Below are 21,652 nucleotides of genomic sequence, written 5' to 3'. Positions count from 1 at the left end.
AATGCCAAAGGCTGATAAACATACTGTATATATGAAATGTCTACTTGAATCATTGCTGCTGAAGCATCAGCCACCAGTTATTGAATCTAAAGGTTCAGGGACTTATTCACAAGAGAATGTGTACTACTCAATCATTTTGTTAAATGATTAAATTATGTCTCATGTCTGTTATACATTGAATCATCTAAATCTCTAGTAGGACTTTCATGAAGATCTCATTATTTTTTACGACTAGAATATACAAGAGTATTGTCTTGCCTAGGGGGTTTGCAAACTTTTCCTCTACCCTGTAATTCAAGACCATTAATATAAATAAAAAAGGATAACCATTTTAACTGCAAACTAGACCCTAATCAACATTAAGTTTGGGATAAGGATAGTCCAGTACTAATGCTAATCAAGGTATGTGAAACCAGCTCATAAAGTTATGGGATTTACTGTCTCATTTTATAAACACCATTGTTCTCTTTTTTTAATTCATCCCTTGGACTTTGCTACCAAGACCACAAAAGACCAGCATGTTATTTTATACATATTTGAAAGAAACTATGAGCTGAAAATAATCTCTCTTTCAAGCTTAGACTAAACAATATAGACTGTGGGTAAAACTCTAGGGAATTCCCAGACACTATCCCTGAAACTAACACTGGTAAGGAATCTCTGACACTCAAAGTGATTTTGTGCTATTAAGCAGAATACAATACAGCTAGCGTGCCAGTCAACCATGCTGAATTGCAGTGGTATGCCATACATTATATACACTTTCAGCTCATCCACATGTATGTGATAGCTATGGCACTTACTCATTGACAAATTTAGAAGCAAAAGGAAATGGAATCACATGCTTCAAAAACAGTCTATTTAAAGGAAAGCTTGTATTGGACTATGCAAGATAACAGAAACCACAGGAATGAAAGCAATGGTGATTTCTTAATTTACAAAAATCATCTCACTTATATCCGAGATTTACCAAAAGTGTACGTTCCTGTGAAGTTCATTATTTTTTTGAATAAACAACTATAAAAAAGACCTTTTCATACTGATCACATTTACATACGCACAACATAAAAAGCAGTGGTCACCCTTCTGATGTAGTTCAGAAAGGAAAAGGGATCTGTAGTGTTTTCCCAACTAAACAAAATCCACTCCCAGATACAAATCCGAAAGACGTAAGATTTACGTCTGGACCAGTTTTGAGATTGCTGATATAAAGCTCTAGGGCAGCACAGTGGCACAGTGATTAGCACTGCTGCCTCACAGCACTGGGGCCCTAGGTTTAAATCTGGACCTGACGTGCTAGCTCTGTGAGTTTGTATGTTATCCCTGTGTTCGCATGTGTTTCCTCCCATATTCCAAAGACATGCTGGTAGGTTAATTGGCTTCTGGGAAAACTGGCCCTGGTGTAACTAAATGCATGTCTATGTCTGTGTGTGCCCTGCAATGGTCTGGTGTCCCATCCAGGGTGTATACTGCCTTGCGCCAGTGGCTTGGCTGAGATAGGCTCCAGCTCCCCTATGACCTATGAATTGGATGAAGCAGTTAGAAAATGAATGGCTGGATATAAAGAGCTTGTGTCTAATTAAGGACACCATACAAACAGCTGAGGAGCAAGCAGGGGTTATATTCATGAGGAAGAACAAGGGGAAAAACACAATATTTTGGTTGTGGAAATATCTTCAAGGATGGAAGTGTGGCTCCGTGGTTAATGTGTTTTTTCTGCTTTTTGCACAGAGCTTGCACACTAACAAAGCTCAGCTTCAGGTACTATAGACTAGTCTATAATCCTAAAAAATAATTAATAGGTTTATTCCACGCCAAAAAGAGAAGAATGAAAACACAACGTTTTGGCCGTGGAGCCTTTTCTCTCTTCTTTTTTCAGCATGGAATAAACCTATTACTTGTTCCTTTGCAGCCTGCGCATGCTGATGCAGCTACCCACCTGAATTACTACAAAATAATAAGATCTTCATGACAAATAAGACATATTTCTTTAACATACATCTTTAAAATGTGTGAGCAATACAATCTTAAATAGTAAAAGGTGAAAGGTAAACATATCAAGTGTATCACGTATGCATACAGAGTAATGCTCAACTAATGTTAAGATGTCAGTAAGAAATGAGAATATCTGTTAATACAATTAAATGAAATGCCTGCTATCAAAGTATTCACTTAATTGCTATTATTTTTGCAAGGCAATTTAAGTAGCTGCATTAATTAATCAAATATCATAAACATAATGGACTGAAGTTGTAGAGAAAATATACTGTTCATTCCTGTCATAATAAGTTAACTGAAGTTGTGAAAAAGTAAAAACTAAATTTTAATACACCTGCTTCAAACCTACATATAAAAGAGATGTCTTAAGTCAAATTTAAAATATAAAAATATTTCAACTTTATCTGAATTGTTGTTTTTCTGAAATAATTATTTAAAAATAAGGCTTCCAAGCATCTAGAGGAAAATATTGTTTTCAGTAATTAAAAAAATTTTCAATGACAGCTGGGAGAAACAGGACAGTAAACCCTGAAATATTGTTTTCTTTATTAATGCCCTTTTCATTGAGTATTTTGTTCATCTGAAACAGATCTTAAATTGTACTTCCCACATATTTTATCAAATAAATATAACATTTTGGTATGCTGAAACATATTTTTTCTGTTTAGAACTGTGAAACTTAAACAACCAGCAGCATTTTCAACAGTTGCATACCTTGGACTTCACTCAGGATTGTAATAAAGGAGTTGACTATGTGCTTGGACTTGCTTTTCTTGTCCTTTGCACCTGACAGAGTCTGGGAAATAACAGAAGTGTATATCTGAGGCCATTTATTAAAGGACTCTGTTGTCATTTATAAAGAAGCAGCTGTTGCAAGAAGATCTGAGCCACTTGCCTAAGAAAAATAATTGTTTTTCTTATAAATTATTTTAAAAATCAGATAATAAGATCATAGTGTACAGTTACTATTTCATTTTTTAAAAGAGTTACTTACATGTTTTTAGTAATTTGAGTGAAGGCTTGATTTTGCTTGTTTGGGGTATTCAGTCTATTGCATTCACTAGTAACCTCATTACGTGTCTTTAAAAAGGTGATGAGTATAGTGAAATACAAAATGTCAGTGCTTCATTCTTGTGATTGAATATCTGAATTTTTTACCTCCTCGCAAAGAACACAGAATTGGTATTTAAATATTTCTTGTTAAATCAACATATGTATTCATATGAATAATTATATAATATTATATAATAAACAAATAATATGATCATTTCCGTGTGGGGTTGTTGTACATGTTACGTGTTTAAAACAGCTAAAGTATCACTGCTTTTTAAAAAATAAATCAGTACAACTTTGCAAATATAAATGTTGTTCCATGCACCAGATGCCGGAGTGTTAGCATAAAAAAATTTGGTAAAAACAGAAAAAAAACAACAATAATAGTATCTGAAGATACTCTTTACCTCATGTCTGTAGCAAGCTTTTTTAAAACTATAAAAATAAACTAAAAGCTCTGCTCAACAGATAAACTATTACTGCTACTCCAGGTACAATTAAACACCAAAGGAAATTTCAGCTGAGGTTTGCTTCAAGACATACTATTGTACTAAAACTGTTTGAAGTATTGTATTTACCTTGTTTGCAGTCGCAGTAACCCCAGTCTATTCTTCCTCTATTGTTCCTGAAAAAACACCAAGGTCTGATCCTGCCATCGGGGTTCCTGCAGAAATTGTGGCGACCCAGTCCTTTTCTAGGGTATCTCTCCTCGAAACCGGTGATATCGCTCCAGTTCATACACTTAACACCAGACTCTGTTACATCTATCGATCCGTCGTAGTAACCTGCTCTGCCTTTGCTCTGAATGCAGTCGGTAAAGGGTAGAATGAATGAGACATCAGAGCCAAAACAGCATACTCTGGTGAAAAAAACTGAAGCAATCACTGCAAGAAACCTTGACCAGCTCATGGTGCTTTTAAGGCTGTGTTCATCACTCCACTGCAATCAATTAAAGCCCTTGGATCTGTGAGCAGCACGATCTCATAAACCTGTCCATCGGATCATTACATGTCCTGTATCCAAATCCGCGAAGGAACAAAATACCGGGAGATAACTCAAGTAGATCAATTCAGATGTGCCAGAGACAACCCGTAGCGATACGCCTCCCGCATATTGATCATTCCTGACGAGAACTAAGTTTTTTTTTTTTCACTTTGAGAAAGGAGCTTTCTTCGCACTTTTTCAAAATGAATAAAAATAAGATGACATGCGGGACACGAAACAGGAGAACAAAAAGAAGACAAGTATGTTTACGTGCTTAAAAACAATTCGCAACATTGCTGAATCGTCTGGGTAAATGTTTTCTTATAAAGTTTAACTTATTAAATATATTTAATAAACTTCCTTTAAAATAAAATTAATTTGCGTTATACATTCCTCCAAAATATGTACAGTTCCGGTTACGTTTTCATTTGAGTAAAATATTTAAAGAAAAATCCCTGTAAGTAAAACACTGACGCACATTTCAGCTTCAGCAGTTGTGCCAGCTGCATTATCTACAGCATCTGCATGCAACCCATGTTAAGTCTTGAACCGTGATCAATCCATTTACCAAATTATAGTTTTATTGCTTGTCAGCTTGTCCCCATGTCCTTGTCATGTACGTCCATTTAACGACGGAAAAATCAATTTTCCCAGATCTGTATGTCTGATTTTCTCTTTAGCAAAAATAATAGGTCCAAATCAGTCCACTGAAAAACTTCTCCGCTGACTGCTCCTGACTTGCACTGCCAACAATTCATTTTCTTCCTCCAGCCACTGCCACAAAATCGCTGAGTAGCGCCCCCGACTCCAACTAGCTGTAAATTCACATCTCAAGAACACATCCTTACAATTGTGATATTTGCTTTGCCTTCCTTTGTTTGGTAGAGTATACAGACGTGTTCTGTTCTAACAAGCAACCCAAACTTTACAGAATGTGGGTATTTTAATAACTCCTTTGTATGAATCGACCTCAAAAGAGCAGGCTATTTGTCTAAAACGTGGTTATTTAGACTACATTTTTATATACTGTACAATATATCTTACCACGTTAGAATAAAATATAATGTCTTTTAAATTCACTGGACAGACCTGAATGAAATATCTTGCTTGATGATACAAAAAACTGAGGCTCAGTCAGAATTTTACACTCCAGTCTATAATTCAGAGCCCTAACCTCTACCAAACGCTAATACAGAGCACATAATTTTAGGAAGTACTTTAAAAATACATTTTTTTAAGCCAGAGGCTTCAAGTACTTTAGTTTATGCCAATAGATTCTAAAACATACACAATGCTAAGCAATTTCTATTTGTTTTTTTTTAATTAACCTATTTAATGTATATATCTGCAAAATTAATTTCAAAAGCCTAGGAAAGCATATTATTATATAATATTAAAGAATCATACAGTTGTAATTTATTGCAGTACTTCTACTAATAGTAATCATTTCATTTTCTAACAGTTTACTCCTGTTGAAGATCATGGTGTTGACAGGTGGAGCAGGGCAGACCAGACTTCCCTTTCCCCAGCAACAGTCTCCAACTCCTCCCAGAGGATTCCCATGTGCTCCCAGGCCAGCCGACAGATATAAACCCACCAGTGTGACTTAGGTCTGCCCTAGGGTATCTTCCCAGTGGGCCGTGCCTGGTACACCTCCAGCAGGAGGTGCCCAGGGGAATCCTCACCACATGCCAGCAGCCATATCACTCTGCAACTCACTGGCAACCCACTGAAGCTAAGCAGGTGTGAACCTGGCCAGTGCCTGGATGGGAGACCTCCTGGGATAAACTAAGGTTCCACCCCATCACCCAGAGAGAGCAAGTGACTTGTTGATTGGGATGCTGTTTCTCCCAGTCATGCCGCTCCAGGTTTTTCCATCATTCCCCAGATGAATGTTGAAATCTCCCAGCAGGACAATGGAGTCAGAAAGTGGTGCCCACGGTACATAAGCACGGCAGTCAGAGTTTTCCTCTCTGCAATATGCAGTACAGTATTTGTTCTCATCCATCATGACAAATTCCAACTGCACGGCACCCAGCCAGGGACTTGTGAGTATCTCCACACCCACTCAGACTGTCACGGGAGCTGAATCTAACTCCCGAGGAGTGTGTTGTAAAAGACCCTATGCGTGACGGTATATTCCGGAAGTGTCTGGAGGCGTCAGGGAAGGCACAGCGAGGTAAGGTCAGGATGACAGACAGGGGGCCGTGACTGAGGTGATCTGGCGCATGGGGGGAGCGCAGGCAAACAAGTCCAAAGGAAGTCTAAAGGGGTAGTAAGGCGCAGTCCAAAATCCAGAAACCAGGAGATCCATCGGAGACCCAGATGATTAAAAACAGGAACAGGGAATTGGGACCAGGAACACAAAAGGTTAAAAGCATAATGGGGCATGGGACTCAGAGGAAAGGACGGCATGATGAAGCCTTTGCCCTCGGGCCACTCCTGAGCCCAGTGGTAGGTGGGCTTCCAGGTGTCAGTCTTTCAAAGCTGAGCCTGGAACTACAGAAACACTGGGCTTAAAGAAGGGAGAGGCAATGAAACACAGCTAACACTAATAAAACTAAGAACATTACAAGAATGGTAGGAGCGCCCTCTAGAGGAGGGATGATGACCGTGACACAGACCAGACATGCGAGGGACAAAGACCACCCCTGATTGAGAATTGTGGTTCCAGAACCAATACTGTATATAGAGGTAAGACCGACTATATCTAGTCTGTACTTTTCAACCTCCCATACCAGCTATGGCTCCTTCCCCAGTGAAGTGATGTTCCACAACCCAAGAGCCAGTTTCCAGTGCCAAGGTCTAGTCCATCATCCAGATCTTTCCCACTCCATCTCATTACCCGACCCCCATCCTTCACTTTGGGAGTGGCAATCCCACATGGCAGCTCCATGTAACCATTTTGAGTTGAGCCTGGCTGAGTTGTGTGGGTGATCCAGACACCAGGTGTTTGCCGGCAACATCACCTGGCCTGGCTCCAAGGGTGAGTCCTGGCGTCCATGGTCTGTGCAGGGTTTTCTCAGTTCGTAATGGAAAAACATCCCAGTCTAGCGTGCAAGGTTCTTTGTCTGGCCTCTCATCTAAGACCAAGTTGCCAAGGGTAGCCCTACCAGAAGCACAATCCACCTGACAACATACAGTACAGTAGTTCAGTAGCAGGGAGTAAACTCCCTGTGGCATTCAAACTCCTCCACCACAGCAAGGTCATGATTGCAGGAGATGAAGAAAGGTATGACATATATAGTAAGTGGAGAAAAATTGCTCTTTACACACCTCACTGTTTCAGTTTCAGTGTAAGAAATTCCAATCCTGTTCTAAAACATTTTATACTGTTTTATCCTGTAGGAAGTACATTAGGACATACTTCTATGTATGTTAGGACATGTTTCTAGTGTCATTTAAAGAACACACTTTAAGAAGAGCATAGATTTCTTTGTTGTTATGAAAACGTTCAAACAAAATATACAGATGCAGATCACTTGTCATACCTGTACTGAAATAAAATTTATTATAGTTGATAAGAACGGTTAAAATAAAAATGTTATGATTTTTATGTGGTTGATTAAGTCAGAAAAAAATAAGCATTACAATTGAATAAAGTTCTAAAAATTGTATTTCTATGTAGCGATTACACCTTCACCCAAAATCATGTGATTTACTCCTAAGAAGGCACATAAACTATTAAATAAAGGTGGTTTATTGTTAATAAACATTTTCAAGACTATTGTTATTTATGCAATCAAGACCTTGAATACTTTATTCCTATAACATGTTAATAATAACATGACCTTCTGCTTGTCATTAGTAATCATTATAACATTATAGGCATTCATAAGGCAGATTTACACTATTACTACAATCATTTTTAAAATAAAGTGCCCTGACAGTATTGTTTTTGCTGTAACACATTTTGAAAATGCACAATATTATCAATGTTTACGTCAGTCTTATTTGTCAGTCTTGTTAAAATGAGTAATAATTGTAACAATACTCATAATCACAAACCACAAATTATAAACCACGTTTGTTACATGACAAAAGCTTCCATTTCATGATTTAAGCTTTCTATACCGCCTATTCAGCTCTTAAGCAAATGTACTGTATGCCATCTTTGCTGAAGTATTCAGCAGACATCCATAATACTGTTTAAAGTTCAAACAGTGACCAAATTATTTTAGATTATGTGCATCGTGTGCTATGAATTCTACTTCTTGTTGCTGCCGACAGCTGTGTTGCCATTAACAGTTGCCCCGGGTTCATTTAAGCTTAACGTTGTTAAGCTAAAGGTTGGTTTTGTATTTATTACCTTTTTGTTTTGTACTTTTTTACTTTGCTGTGTTTAACAAAGATAAATTGTGTTAACCACACAATTATCAGAATATGTGATTTTCCTTTGTATATCAACTTTGTTAAATTTCTAATCCTCCTAGACTTTGGATTTTTGCGAACCACCCTCCTCTGCAGGGCTGAATAAAGAACTGTTTCTCCAGAACCCCGAATCGTCAGTGAAGTTCTTCCATGTTCATAAATCATACTTTTGTAATTTCTTCTTCCGTTTTGCATCTGTTGTATATTGCTGCATACAGCTGAAGACGTACGGCAATCTACTGTCTACATGCCAGTTTGCGCTGCAATGAGATTTAAACTCTTGTACACGCAACAGAACAATATACACTGATAAAAGGGGGATAAAAAAAGTAATATTGAAATGAAAGAACCACTATTATTTTTTCGACGACGTACCCTTACATGGATAATTTGTAAGTGCATTATGTTTTGACCAAAACCTATGAATGTTATACAAATACCTACAATCTCCTATATTGTTAAAATCTATTAGTTTTTTAAAAAGTTTTTAGTTCTTTTTTTTAAATAACTGGCCAATATTTGCATCTCTATCCTTTTTGAGTGGTAAGTGAAATGACCGAATAGCCAAGAAACATCATTTTAAATCACCGTTTTCTGTTACCCGGAAATGACGCAAAATATCCGCGACTCGTGCTGCTTCTGAAAGAAACGCAGGAGGGAAGAATTGGAATTGGAACTAAATGAGGATTCAGGCATTCTTTGAGAACTTTTGCTTCGGTATCGATAAAAAATGAACAGCCGTTTACAAGAAATAAGGGAAAGACAGAAGCTTAGAAGACAGCTTTTAGCACAGCAGGTAAGGAAGAACATTTGCTGTTTGTTCACGTTACGAAAACAAAAGATAGCATAGCTCCCACTCAAATTGTGTTCCAGAATTATGTGATTTGGATTATTTTTGTAGGGGATTAGTTAACAATTTTTATTTGTCAGTAGTTTAAGATCGTAATAAGGTGTTAACCGTAGAGAAGTTAGATTCACAAGAGAGCGAGTTGAGATAAATTACATCAAATTCAATATTGCTAAAAAACACAAATTCGCGGGTGTATACAGATCTCTAAAGCATTACGGCATTGCCCTTGGGAGTTGGATAAATATTTACCGTTCCAGTTCTGTTTTAATGATGAATTATATAATGAATAAATAGATAATGAATAAAATCGATACAAGCTTGTGGGGGCATAATTGCACCTAATTCCAATGTAAATTGACGTTAATAAATGCTGAAATTTTTTGAGTGGAGATTACATGTTATCATATTTTTGCTTGCTTTATTTATCTTGTTTATAAAATTAAACATTTTAAATGGTTTAACTAATGAACAGTAAAAACGTACTGTAGTTTTACGTCATTTAACTTAAATGATTTGTTGATCACGTGAGAAGTGCTGTTCTTTTTTGCAACAAAAAACTTTTAAAAAATCACGTGGTGGCTTAAAAGTATCGGGTGCTCCGAGTTTGATATTGGAGTCGAGTTAAAATTGCAAACAAAAATTGATTACGAATCTGCGCCAACCGCCGTTCAAAAATACAAATATAATTAATGTCAGAATATGAAATATCTGACCATGGCCTGCTTGAGAAATGAAGACAGCATGTTTGCTATTGGTGTGATTGGAGGTGACCTATCAGTAAAAGAAGTTGCCTGGAGAATGAGATGTTCTATTTCAACAATCGGCTCACTAGTCCAGAGAAAAGGGGAACCAAAATGCAGGCCTGGGGGGTGGATTTTCACTATGTCGGCCAGGACAGTCACATCAATCTGATCTATCTCCATAATTGTTAATAAACTGTATTGAGAAGCAGCAACGGACATTCCAGGAAGATATCACAGTAGAATAACTAGCTCACAAATTGCATGAAAATGATCCCCATACTCCATTCAAGTCACTGAGAGTAACAGCGATGGCTGAGACACAGAATTGCTGTCTTCTGTGGGCCGGAGCACATTTGTGGAGGCAACCGAGAGAGTGATGGACAGTTTTAATCGTGGATGAAACCATTTTTCCCCTTCAGAGACCTGCCAGAAGACATGCGAGAGGATGTCATTGCTAACATTGCATTTTTCAATCTGGGGGGTAGTAGAAGTGAAATTTCCTTCAATGAAAAAATGTCTTGGATGCAGATTAATGCAGACCAATATATTAACAAGGTCCTTGATACGACAGGTTTTCTGTAAATAAGAGCCAATCCAGGTGTCAAGTTTACCATCAGTACAATGAAAGACTATCCAGGGCTAGGATTACTGTGGCAAGACTTCAAGAAAACAATGTCCAAGATCTTGCCAAGGACAGCTTCTTCTCCTGACCTTTGTGTAATTGAACATGTGTGGGGGCAAATTGCTAATGCCATGGACAGGAGACAAACACAAACCCTCCAGCATTTCCTAGCTGGCGGTTGGTGCATAGAAAAGGGAAGAACACCATACATCACTGTATCCCAAAACTGGTCAAGTATTGTCAGGATTGTGGTAATGTTAATGGAGCTCATGCCCAATACAATTTAATTCATAACGTTCTTATTTTAAAAGTACATTACATATAGTGAAATCATGATTTTGTTCATGTCGTCTGATTTAACGTAATATTTGTCTAAAAAAAGATTAAATATAAAAAAAGTTGCCATTGTCACTCACATTCACCACCAGCTATGCAACAATGCACAAGATGTAAGATTTTTTCTAATGGAAAATCACTGAGTTGAAAACACTTTACTTGTGTGAGGGGAGTTTTTTCCTTTGCATCTCAACAACTTGTGGCAACTTGTAACGGGGGGCCTATATTTGTTATCCTAGAGCACTTTTTTTTTCATAATTGGAATTTTGGAAGATTGAAAGATTCCATGATATCAATTTGCTGAATCCAAAAGAACACAGTCGAACAAATTCTGCTAAGGTAATATACTGTATTTATACCGTTCTTCACAGCTAGGAGCTGAGAGTGCAGATAGCATTGGTGCAGTGTTGAACAGTAAGGAGGAACAGAAAGAAATTGAAGAAACCAGAGAGACATGCAGGTAAGAAAGAAACACTTTCATGGTTGTGTACAAAAATTGCTACAAATATTTGCCAGGCTAGAAATATGTTTGACAAAAACATATTTGGTTACATTTGGATAAATAGTTTAATAAGCACCCAAAGGTACTTTGTTAGGTTTATTATTGTACCGTTATTTGGGAACATAACATCTAACATGATTGTCCAAAAACTATACTATTTTGTTTATTGAACATGTTCTTAATATTGGCAGGAGCATATGATGATCCAATTCGGTATCGTCCTACATAATTATTATTCTATCTTTTTGTTCTTAAATATTAGAATAAGCCTCACAAGTTTGGATTTTTGTATTTCCTAATGTTTTAATCAATAGTATATTTATTGATAGCCGAGCATTTCTTTAGTCTGACATTTAACCCGTTTAATTGAAAAACATTCTTTCTTCCTCCATGATGTCAGATTATCGAATTTAACATCTACTGATTCACACGGATGCTGAGTTTTATTCAAGTTGTTTTATTTAACTTTGTTGTTGTAAACTGAACTCTGACTCTCATATATATATACTCTATATATGTCTTTATTTCTGTATGCAGTGACCTGTTCCTTTTCCTGATTCTTTGATATTCTGAATGTTAAGACAGTCTTTCTGCCAAGACTAGCGTAATCATTGTTTCAATGCCTTCCTTTACTGTCCCTGAGTCTAGTTTACAAAGATCTAGGACTCTAGAATATTTTCTCTGATGAATTTTTCTCCTGCCAAGGGCTTCTTATGACACTTCTTCACCTTCTACTAAACGCAAGTGTCAGAATGAGGGAGAAGACCCTGAGGAGGCTGTTGAAGAGCAAAAGGTAACATTGACAGTCTTTTTCTTTTGGTTATGTATTTTAAAGATAGACAAGAGACAGAAAGTGACTAATCTGGAAAACACCTTCATGGTTTACTGGGGTTGTTTTGTTAAAATCTGAATTTTGTTAAAATCGCTTTAGCTAGAATGTGTTTGCCATGTTTTGCTTTTTGGTTGCATGTCAAGTGCTTTTGGGTGTTTGTATTTTAACTGGACTTTGCTTTTTTTTCTTCTGAGAAAATGTTGGTCGTTTGCAAAAATATCATACAAAATTTACTTTTGGATAAGAAATAATAAGGAAAACAATATGTGCTGCGTTACATCTTTCTAGCCACCTGCGCAGTTTGAATATGACAGATCCCTGGATACCAAAACAACTCCTCAATACTAAATCACAATCCTTAAATTTGTGTTTTGTTCTTCCATTAATTTGATGTTCCATTCTTTACCTTTATTTGAAGTTTCTTTTATTATTTGCAAGGATGAAGTAGAGCAACAGCAGCCTGATGAAAATGTGCCATATGAAGAAGTGTACAAGGATTCTAGTACATTTTTAAAGGTGGGCTCCTCAGATTAGTTTCAAGGACAATATGTCTTCGTACAAAGAGGGTTTTGTGTTATCACTTTACAAGTAGTACAATTAAAACATCTAGATTCTGTTAAATATATTTTAGATCTGTTATTTATATCTTACATTGCTTGTAAATTGCTGTGCGTTTCACTGCTATATACAGTGCTAATAAGCATAATGTATTAGTCACTTGAAAAAATGATAGTATCTCCGATGACACTAAGTTGACCAATTTTTGTTTCAGGGAACTCAAAGCCTGAATCCTCATAATGACTACTGCCAACATTTTGTGGATACTGGTCATAGACCACAAAATTTCATTCGCGATGTAGGTATGTAATATGTAAAATATCTGAAGTTAAAGCGTATATAATTTTTTTTCTCTTCATAGCTTTTTAATTTTTCTTTTTCATATTTCTATTTTAAAACGAGTTGGTTACACTTACTGATAATGTTGATGTTTGGTTTGTGCAGTGCTGCCAATAAAATGTAAATTATACCTATGGATTACTGTTCTTTTTACCTTACCCTCAAAATGTATTCATATCAAGTTGATCAAGCAAAGATGTGCATTAGGATTTTTTTAACATTTCAGAATAAAAACATGGTAAATTTATGATTGTCATTACACAAATTCACCACAAAATAATGTTAGATATATCTAAATAAACACCGTGTCAAAGATGAAAATATAATGCTTTAAACTTTAAACATCTTAGGTATCAAAGGAAATTGAACACAGAAGTAAACATTCTGTATCATTTCAACATGTGAAAATGAGATCATTGTCTCAAGATCTAAGTTAAAAGATCAGTGACCTAATCAATTCCATAAGACATCTTGGTTTCAACTGTGCTCTCCAGATCCAAGATGTTGAAGTGGGTGGTTGTCACTTTACCAGGAACAGGATATAAGAAAATTTTACCCCAGTGTGCAGATGACATCTTGCATCTGGAGCGTGTGGTAGCGTTCTTTGGCGACATAAAAAGACACACATTTGCTAAACAAAATAATTGACTCCACAGCTGAAGGGAACCACATGATGTGGTTGTGTGAAATGTAAATTACATTTTTGGACTGTCTCATCTGGAGTATTATTAGCATGGAAGAATGAAGCTCGTGTTGAATGTTATCTCTTCAAGTAAAAGTGGAAATGGCTTTGTTCTGCATTAAGAGTTATTTGGCACCGTCCTCGTGTTCCCGTTAGGATGGCAGAACAGGTGGATTTCAAAGCTTACCAGGATATTTTTACAAAAAACTGGTGCTTTCTGTTGTTCAAGCTTAAGCATGGTTACAAGTGGATTTTACATTAAGGCAGTACAAAGCATACATCATACAACATGACGAAAATGTTAAGAGCTTGAGAGGTCCTGCATGGAGGAGTGGCCAAATATCCTTCAGGAGTAATTTAAAAACCTTATAATTAAAATGCTACTGGCAACACTTCCTCTTGGTTAAAGGCTTAAGGACTGCAAAATACCGATTGCTCTAATAGGAATACATTTGATTCATTCGGCAATATATACAGCTGTTTTTGACTGATGTATTTATACATATGATAATGAAAGTCATGACTTTAGTTTTGGTCTTGGGGTTTGTTTCTATCGGAGTGTATATTTTGGTTTTCATGACAAATCACCTTATAATTACAGGTGAGGATTTAAATACATTTGGAGGCTATTGTATATGAAATTGATTCGGATTTACATTTGTCCTGTTGTTTCAGGTCTTGCTGATAGATTTGAAGAGTATCCTAAACTCAGGGAATTGATAAGATTGAAAGATGAATTGATTGCGACAACAAATACCCCTCCCATGTAAGTTTAATACACAAATTCAAGTGCTGATATATAAAAGAATGTTTTAGTAAATTGATAGAGATTAAAATATTTATCTTTTTTATACACGTTTAGGCGCAGCTCCTGAAATGCTTAAGCAAAATGTACTAATTTATGATAGTCATGAGTGAATGCATATCGAGCATTTAATATTAGAAAGTATTTAAATCAGTGGTTCTCATTTCTGGTATACACTATTGTCTTGTTTCGTTTTGTTTCAGTTAATTGAGGTAATCCAAGTCTAATTTATTTCCATCTTTGTTAAGTCTTTTTTTTTAATTTGTGTTCAGCTCTTGAAAAGCTGAATGAGATTTGTAATTGGTATGAATCCTGTGTTAATTAGTGAGTGTTAGTACTGCCCTCATTCAGGTGTGCCAGCTTAAATATAACCTTAAGCAGAGAGAAAAGCATTGAATAACTAGGAGCTGTCTAATACAGTTTAATTTCCTCCTGTGTCTGTTCATCATCAATTAATCACCCATCAAGAGGTGCTCAGAAACAAGGGGGCATATTTATTAGCAAGCTGAGGAGAGACTGCATAAAGTTAAATGTGCTCGAGTTGTTGGAAATAAAGAACCTAAGAATAACGTACTTTTCTGAAACCGAGCTAAAGAAAGTAGATCAGTTACAGGTACCAATTAGCACGAGTAAGGGCCCAGTCCAAACAAAAACCAGCAAACACAGAGGAATTCCAAAACCAGTACTGAGAGCAACTTGCTTAAGTGATCAGCTAATTTAAAATGTCAGATTAATCATTACGATAGAGATGTAGTAATTTTGTGTGTGTGCAGGCATACCTTATTAATGGAATATTTTTCATCTGCAGGCCCACTTTGTTACTGAAATGCTTTTATTAGTTCCAAATATAGATTGTTTCCTTCCACTTTAAAATGCCATGCTTATTTCTAAAAGGTATCTACAAGCAGATCTGGAAAATTTTGACTTAAGGGAACTAAAATGCAAATTTGATGTGATTCTCCTCGAGCCACCTTTGGAAGAATATTACAGAGAGTCGGGAAGCATAGCCAATGAGAAGTTTTGGACCTGGGATGATGTGAGTTAATCCAAAACATCTGAAAATAAGTTACATGCAAAATAAATGTAACCATAAATGTTTAGGGTTGTCAAGATGCTTAGGTAGATTTTTACTGCATACATGTATAAAAACTAAAACGTTCTAGTCTAATTAATTAAAAAAGTCATTCTCTTGCAGTCCAATATAAAGTATTTTGTAAACCTATGATATGTTACTCATGTTTTGCTGTTAAAAATAAAATAGCCATTTTTACCCATCAACACTACTATTACAAAAAGGTCCAGAAATACAGCGTTTTGTTATTATGAGTAATTTGTAACTCCCTCTCATATTACTTTGCAGATAATGAAACTTGAAATTGAAGAAATCTCTGCACTGAGATCGTTTGTCTTTTTGTGGTGTGGATCTGGTGAAGGCCTTGATCTCGGTAGAATGGTACAGTATCAGCACCAGCCGTCGTCACTCTCAATGCATTGAACCCCATTGAAATGTGTTAACAGCCAGCAAGTGACTTTTATTCTCACTCTGAAGAATGGAAAGAAAAGCCTTTCCAAAGATTCTGAGTACATTACCCTAAGCTAAGTTCTGTTCAGATTCTAAATGCTTGTACATGTCCTGCACTAATGATTCAAGAATTGTAGCAACTATTAGGATGATATACTATTCCTAATAAAACAGGAATTAATTTGTTTGCTGAATTATAAGGTATAATAATAAATGCAGTGTACAGCCTGCAATGTGAGGAACCCCAAAGTGCTTCACATGGATAAAAAATGTCCACCACGCAACAAATATACAAGGTCACTCTTCTGCCAAGTTAAGCATTTCCCCAATGCTGTTTACATTAAATGAAATTCAGTGGTGGAGACCTGTCTGCACGTTTTATTAATCACATCATTATACAGTATTAGTGTAAGTTCCTAGCTCCATGTGTCCCATACCCTTGAGCCAGTGAGCCACTGCCTTAGCACTAATCCTTGTTTTACTTATATAAAGGAACTGCAGCTGTTTCATTTTGATCTGTGGGTGTGTGTGGTGTGTGAGCATGTAATTTACAGATTGAATTGCAAAAGGCATTTTGAAGGGCAACTTTTGTTTTGCTTATTGTATAGTAGGCTTAGTTCATGGTCCTGAATTATGCCCTTTTGTGATTTCTGTGTTACTCATTTGATTTGGGCCCCATGTCATTTCATGTAATCTTTGTTCTGCAAACCCAGACGATTTGTAAATAATCTGCTATAAATATTGTAAAATAATGTAAGATTGTAAGAAATAAGCATTTTGCAGCATTTTTGCTGTGCCTTTTCAGTATTTCTTTTCTTCTTTCCTCAGTGCTTCCAAATACTGGAATTATCTGTTGTGTTCTTGTGCTGTCTCAATGTTTCAGCTACGTTGTGCATTTAAAAAAAATGTAATAGAAAATACTGGATTGTTTAATTTGCATATATTCTCTCTGTGATGATGTCAATATACGACATTGATTAATGAACATTCTTCATGCTACATTTCCTCCTAAGTAGCCTTTTCTGGTTATTTTAATGAAGAGGCCAACAATAGTCTGTGGATTTGTGGTTAGATTCCACTTGCCAAAATAATACTGTTGTATTTTTAATATTTTGTGTATAATTATTACCTTTACTCATTTAGTGTAGGTGTTTGGCCATTGATTGGAAGACCATTAACTCTTTTTTTTTATATTCCATATTCATAATATTTTCACATTTTCAATGAACAAGCTGGATATTAAATGGTGTGTTATTTCATTTAAATCTGTCCGTGGTTCACTGTGAAAATGTCTTTTCTTGTAGTGTTTACGAAAATGGGGCTTCCGAAGATGTGAAGACATTTGCTGGATCAAAACCAACAAGAATAATCCTGGGAAAACAAAAACTCTGGACCCCAAGGCAGTCTTCCAGAGAACAAAGGTACAAATCTTGTTCAAGTAAAAAGAAAAATAATAAGGGTGCTTTTCAAATATTGTATGCAAATAAGGAGGACTATATAAAGTGTTTTAAACACTCCTTTTATACTTCTGCGTATAGCTCCAAAGTTTGTGGAGCTGTCACCATCAATAATTGTATTCTTAAGGTCTTTTATTGTGTTGTGAATGCTCTTTTTTCAACCTGAGGCACATTGATATGCAGATAAGAGAGAAGTGCAAGGGTCCTGGAAATGATCCTCATGCTGAGAGACCGTAGGGAGTAGGGGTAAAAGGGCTTTTTTTGTTCTTTTTGGAACACGTATTGCCATTGATTGGTGTCATATTACTCCACTAACTCTTTATTCAACTTGGCAAGAAAAAACGTAGGTTTTAGCATTTGTGGTCACTATGTTTTTTATAATGACACTAAATATTATTTAAAAAGTAGTATGTACTAGGTTTGAATTTAATTTAAGGTTTGTAAAGGAGGAAAAATATGTTCATATTTAATTTAATGTGCCATTAAGTAAAGTGCAGCTGGTGCTTTAGACAACAGTAGAATATATTGTACTATTTTCCACATGGAGTGAAATGACCTTTTCAGTATTTGTATAGCCCAAACTGAAAACTGTTTGAATTTTTTCATTGCAATTGTACCACTTCCTAAGGGGAGTCTGACGTTTATCCATGTTCATTTATCACTTTAGAAATAAGTTGGTTCAAAAGTTAACTTTTCTGGTCTTCTTTTAGGAACACTGCCTCATGGGAATTAAAGGAACAGTAAGGCGAAGCACCGATGGAGATTTCATCCACGCTAATGTGGATATTGACCTGATTATTACAGAGGAACCAGAAATTGGAAACATTGAGAAACCTGTGGAGATCTTTCACATTATTGAACATTTCTGTCTTGGTCGAAGACGGCTCCATCTTTTTGGAAGAGATAGCACGATAAGACCAGGTAAGAGAGAATGTCTAATGGAAGCAGTAGTTGTTGTAATGTGAGAGAAAGCAAGAAGTTCTAGATCTGGTACTAGATTTGTTTACATTTTAAGATTTAAACATTGTTTTATCAAGCGTCACTTAATTAATCACTTGCTGTTTAGTATTAGTTTAAATATTTGTGTCATTAAATATTTGTCTGATAGTTAAGTTTAATCTTTAAACTGATTCATTGTTGAATAACTACAGTTGTCCTTACTATTATCAATATGTATTTTGAAATTTTTTAGTTTTTAATCTGGAGTTGTTTCAGGCTGAGAACCACATTAACAAGGTCATCATAATTCACTCTAGATTTGTGCAGGGTGTCACCTATTATAAAACAGAACCTTGAAGCGGTTTAGGAAAACTTTTCATTGTTAGCTGCCTCATTACCAGAGCTCATGCTTCGATCGGAACATCTGCTGGACTGACTGGCTAGCTAGTAGGGATGGCTACCGCCTCTGGAAAACCGCGGTACATGCATATACCACAAACTATTTTGCATGTTTATATATGGAGACTCTCTCGTAGTTTGATTTCATTATTAGTTAAGCATATTCAGTTCTTACAAAATAAAGTAATGACAATTCTTGTTTTGTTGTTTTATTAGAGCCAAAGAACTAGAAATAACACTGAACAGTGTAACAGAACAATTTAACAACATGCAGATTTTTGTCTTTTTTCACAAGATATTGGAGGTTAATTTTGCTTGGCAAGATGACAATGTAAAATTCAAAATATGACAGGTGCTTATAAGTTGTAAATTTTTTTCTTTACAGTCAGTAAACTTGACATTCACAGCCTTATGAAACATGTTTAGCATGTTCGATTGCCCTTTGCTATTTCATCTAAAACGTCAAAGAATCCTCAATACTTGCTTAAAACATTGCTGTGACAAGACATTCTATATTTACTTAACCAGCTTAAGACAATCTTGCAAAAAAAAAGATCAAAGCATGTCTAATGGTAGTAATGGAATTAAAAACATAATCAAGGCTAGACTTCCTTCTCGACTAGAGTTATAGTAGAATCAGAGAAACTACTGAAAATAAGTATGTAACGTACCATTAACAATGTCAGTGGTAAACAACTCTTAATATTACAACAACCGTACCCCATGGATTTGTAAAGGAGTATTTGATGATAATTTTCTCTGATTTTCCATAAAAATATGTGGATACTATTAGAAATTAGAATTGCCTCAGCAAGACAACTCTAAGGAATAACTATATGTTTTTCAGAAGAAATAAGAAAAATAATCCTGGTGTTATAATCAAATACTCCTTTCCGCGTGATTTCCAAAATCACGTCATATCTCTAAACTTACTAGGCAATGATATGCGGGAAATATCTTTAGTATGACTTTTTTAATCACTCTTTTAAAGTTAGACATTTTATCGCAGTCATTATGTTCTTTGAATCAAATGTGATTTTATGAATATAAACAGTTTGTTAAAATCTTTGTTAAAATCGTTTAACAAAAACATAGTTTGCTTACCCCAGTATATTTTACATTTTACTGTGTCAATTTCCAAACCACTTGAAATAAAAGGCTTATGAGTGGAAGTAGACTAATTGTATTAGTGAAAACACAACATAACCATTTAGAGCTAAAACAGCATCACCGATTACAAAGATTAAGCTTTGTTGTGGTATTCAGGTGCTATTTAAACAGAATAAAGTGTAGGTTCTCAATGTTTCATTTACCAGTGTTTACTAATACATTATCTGTTATTTCTACAGGTTGGCTGACAGTGGGGCCAACATTAACCAACAGCAATTTTAATGCTGAAGCATATGTGTCGAACTTCAACGTGCCCAACTCACACTTGACAGGGTGCACGGAAGAGATCGAGAGACTTCGTCCCAAATCCCCGCCTCCAAAATCCAAATCAGAAAGAGGCGGTGGAGCCCCAAGAGGAGGAGGAAGGGGAGGGGTATCAGCAGGACGTGGAGACCGGGGGAGGGAGCGGAACAGGCCCAATTTCCGTGGTGACAGAGGGGGTTTCAGGGGACGCGGTGGACCTCACAGGGGGGTATTCCCTCCACGATAGAAATGAGCGGGGAGTCAAGAACCCTCTTTTCTTTTTTTACCCTTTAATTTATGAGGGAACATCAACATTTAGTTATCAAGTAGGGATCTTCCAGAGAGTGGACATGGGCCTGCAATTTCTTATTGGCTAGACACACTTTACCAAGGATGGAGAGAATAGTGTAACTATTTTTAAGTAAAACATTTTTTGTATTACATGTCAGTGATGAGAAGGTTCTATTTTTATTATTTTATTATTTTTTTAATTACAAATTTTTGCAAAGGTGTGTATGCTGGCTGCTTCGAGGAAGTCCTAGTGCCCTCATCAGAGGCATTTTATTGCATTAAAAATAAGAATTTCTATTTTTGTTATATCTGTGGGGCTAAAACTGTCACCTGCAAAGATTTTATTTTTTCTACTATCCACAAAAAGTTAAAATGTTTTTATCATCAGAATGGTAGTAATTTGACCTAGCTTAAAAATGAAACATGACTGTCTTTGAAGAGAACCATTTAACATCTCCATCCAGTATCAACTACCCTTCTTTCCCCTTTTGTCTTTTTGAGTTGAAAGGTCTGCAAGCATTTACGATTTATCATAGAATTAAAGGTTTTCCCTTAGGTAATTTGTTAATTTTACAAACTGGTTTAACTGGTAAAATGCTAAATGGCAAAAAAATAATTTTTAAAAAGGAAGTGTTGATTACTAAATGTTAAATATCTCATCAAACTAGGATTAAACTAACATCCCTATTGTATTACTGAAATAAAAATGCAACTTTATTTGGCCACTAGTTTTCTTATTTTACTATGCACTGGAAATGATCTTTGCCAACATAGGACATTTTTTTTTCTTGTTGTCCAGTGTTTTGAACATTTTTATCAAATTTACAGAAATGTACTTGTTGAAATATAAACGTTTCCCCAAGTTTTTTTTTTAATGGGGAAACACTTGATTTTTAATAAAACCTTCCATCAAACCTTGTATTATTTTGTTATATTTTAACAGGTTGACAACACCC

At 35.8% G+C, this 21,652-nt stretch overlaps 2 protein-coding genes across 4 annotated transcripts in view; one reads left to right on the top strand and one right to left on the bottom strand.

Moving 5' to 3' along the window:
- Positions 1–5,267, bottom strand: part of prss12 (serine protease 12) — a 41,445-nt gene extending 36,178 nt beyond the window's left edge. The window contains exon 1 of one of the 3 annotated variants that reach the window (XM_015343995.2): positions 3,630–5,267. In XM_015343995.2, the coding sequence (XP_015199481.1) occupies positions 3,630–3,960 (331 nt within the window). In that variant the 5' untranslated portion in view covers positions 3,961–5,267. The remainder of the gene's footprint in view (positions 1–3,629) is intronic. The other 2 variants (XM_015343994.2, XM_006629210.3) reach the window with 2 other exon arrangements.
- A 3,745-nt stretch (positions 5,268–9,012) lies between these two features.
- mettl14 (methyltransferase 14, N6-adenosine-methyltransferase non-catalytic subunit) lies at positions 9,013–21,413 on the top strand. Its single transcript, XM_006629178.3, has 11 exons — positions 9,013–9,202; positions 11,329–11,417; positions 12,165–12,252; positions 12,730–12,807; positions 13,064–13,151; positions 14,546–14,636; positions 15,570–15,711; positions 16,036–16,128; positions 17,502–17,618; positions 18,365–18,575; positions 20,342–21,413. The coding sequence occupies exons 1-11, from the start codon at positions 9,137–9,139 to the stop codon at positions 20,650–20,652; spliced, it is 1,374 nt and encodes a 457-aa protein (XP_006629241.1). The 5' UTR covers positions 9,013–9,136; the 3' UTR covers positions 20,653–21,413.
- Positions 21,414–21,652: the final 239 nt, after the last annotated feature.

This window comes from Lepisosteus oculatus, chromosome 1, assembly GCF_040954835.1.
Source record: "Lepisosteus oculatus isolate fLepOcu1 chromosome 1, fLepOcu1.hap2, whole genome shotgun sequence".
NCBI classification, from domain to species: domain Eukaryota; kingdom Metazoa; phylum Chordata; class Actinopteri; order Semionotiformes; family Lepisosteidae; genus Lepisosteus; species Lepisosteus oculatus.
This window is presented reverse-complemented; position numbering and strand designations above follow the sequence as displayed.